A 2015-nucleotide genomic window follows, 5' to 3' on the forward strand; every position below is an offset into this window, starting at 1 on the left:
GGCAGTCGGCTAATTGGCGATGCAAGTGGTTGCCAATGGTGACGGGGTCACGCCAGGGGTCACACCTCGTCAGAGAGAAGGGGGGCGTCCCAGGTGTGGCGCTCTGTCGTATATCCTTCACCTTCAGGAAAAGGGATTCCTCTCGACTTCCATTTCGTTCACGAAGCGCTCGAGTGTTTGTGTGTGTGTTCCACTTGTATTTATTCAAAATAAAAAAAATTGGAATATACTGTAAGTACTTTCTGTTTGTGTTAATAAATACCTTGTTGGTCATTTTGGGCGACCTACGACTCTGCCTCTTGGGTGATTATTCCTGTCAAAACCCCGTAATTAATACAGGCCTACTTTTATTTTTATTTTTTTATCATTTCTTTTATTCTCGCCTCAGGCCCTTTTTAAAGCTGTTATTTTTAGCCCTGTGTGAATGGAGTCATGTTGTGTTTGGACCTTGACTTCACATTGTCTCAGTGGAGGGAAAAGGTAGAACTCGCGTTCCCACTCTCACGCGCTGCCACCACCATTTTGGGACAAAAAGCTCTCCGCGCACACACACACACCTCTCCACTGCCTATTCATTCTATTGTACTGGAGGTACAGGAAGGGGGACGTGATGGGATCTCTACTGCCGATGCAAATGTGAACTCCTTTTTGTTGAATTAATAATAATAATAACTTTATTTGTATAGCACTTTTCATACAGAGATTTCAGTTCAAAGTGCTTCATAGCAGTAAAAAAAAAAAAATACAGGCATAAGCGAGCATAAAAAAGAGGTAGCAAGGTAAGGTAAATCACAGTTTTTCACATTAGGATCTAGCATTTCAAGATTCAAGATTCAAGAGGTTTATTTGTCACATACTGTACCTACCAGGGCATACAGTGAGATGCGGGAGGCCATGCCAGTTGGCAGGTTCTGACGGACTGTAAACGTGTCTTTCCGCCCCCCCCCCCCTCCTCTGGTTCTGACTAGGGGTGGGCGTGATTACTCACGGCTATGAGAAAAACTCGATCTTTCAGCCCAGCTACTGCACTATGAACTGCCAGCCAGCTAGCTGGCTACCCGAATCCACAACAGCCAGCCAGCCAACCGTACAAAATACAGTCTCAGCCAATCACATCGATTTGTACAGTTAGTTAGCTCCACTACATTGCGAATTAAAAGGTTAGCCAGCCAGCACAGCCCGTATTAGCTAGCTACAGTTGCTATAGGTAGCTAACGTTAGCCAACGGAAGAACGGTAGCTAGCTAGCCAACAGCTGCAAAAGCGAACGCCAATGATGTTATGAGCTGCTATCAGTAGCTAGCCAGCTAGATGACGTTAGACAACAGCCTCGTGTATTAAACTAAAGTGAATCGTTTACTGCAGCCATTTTGTTTAATGCTTTAACAGTGGTGTTAAAAGAGGAGCTGCACGCTTGCTATCTTCGGAGCGAATGAGAGGATGTCGACAAGACGGGTCTGTGAGGGGGAGGGGGAGGGGCAATGAGGGCACCTGCGAGCGGCGTGTGTGAGTGTGTGTGTGTGCGTCAACAACTTCCTGTAGGAGGAGAGAAGACGGCGAGTAATCGATCACTACTCGAGTACATCCCTAGTTCTGACTCGATGATAACCGTGTCTTTCCTTCCCCCCCCCCCCCCCCCCCCCCCCGCCTCCGCAGGTTCTGGCACGGCGAGTACCGGGTGTCGGTCAGCATCAACGACTACCTGGACATCTACTGTCCGTTCTACGACGGCCCCCCGGCGCACGGGCGCATGGAGCGCTACATCCTGTTCATGGTGAACCACGAGGGCTACACCTCCTGCCAGCACCGGATGCGCGGCTTCAAGCGCTGGGAGTGCAACCGGCCCACCGGGCCCGACGGAGCGCTGCGCTTCTCCGAGAAGTTCCAGCTCTTCACGCCCTTCTCCCTGGGCTTCGAGTTCCGGCCCGGCCACGAGTACTACTACATCTGTGGGTATCAGCGGCTGCGTGGTGGGTGGGTGGGTGGGGGGGTGGGTGAGTGAGTGAGTGAGTGAGT

The 2015-nt window shown here is 50.2% G+C and overlaps 1 protein-coding gene across 1 annotated transcript; it reads left to right on the forward strand.

The window, feature by feature from the left end:
- Positions 1-1655: 1655 nt before the first annotated feature.
- On the forward strand, positions 1656-1948 carry LOC311248233 (ephrin-A2-like; the record flags this gene model as incomplete). Its single annotated transcript, XM_084339154.1, has 1 exon — positions 1656-1948. A coding segment is annotated over one exon (293 nt), but the record flags the coding sequence as incomplete, so codon positions are not given.
- Between the last annotated feature and the right edge of the window lie 67 nt (positions 1949-2015).

The sequence above is a fragment of the Notolepis coatsorum genome, assembly GCF_963971535.1.
Source record: "Notolepis coatsorum genome assembly, contig: SCAFFOLD_2530, whole genome shotgun sequence".
Lineage (NCBI taxonomy): Eukaryota > Metazoa > Chordata > Actinopteri > Aulopiformes > Paralepididae > Notolepis > Notolepis coatsorum.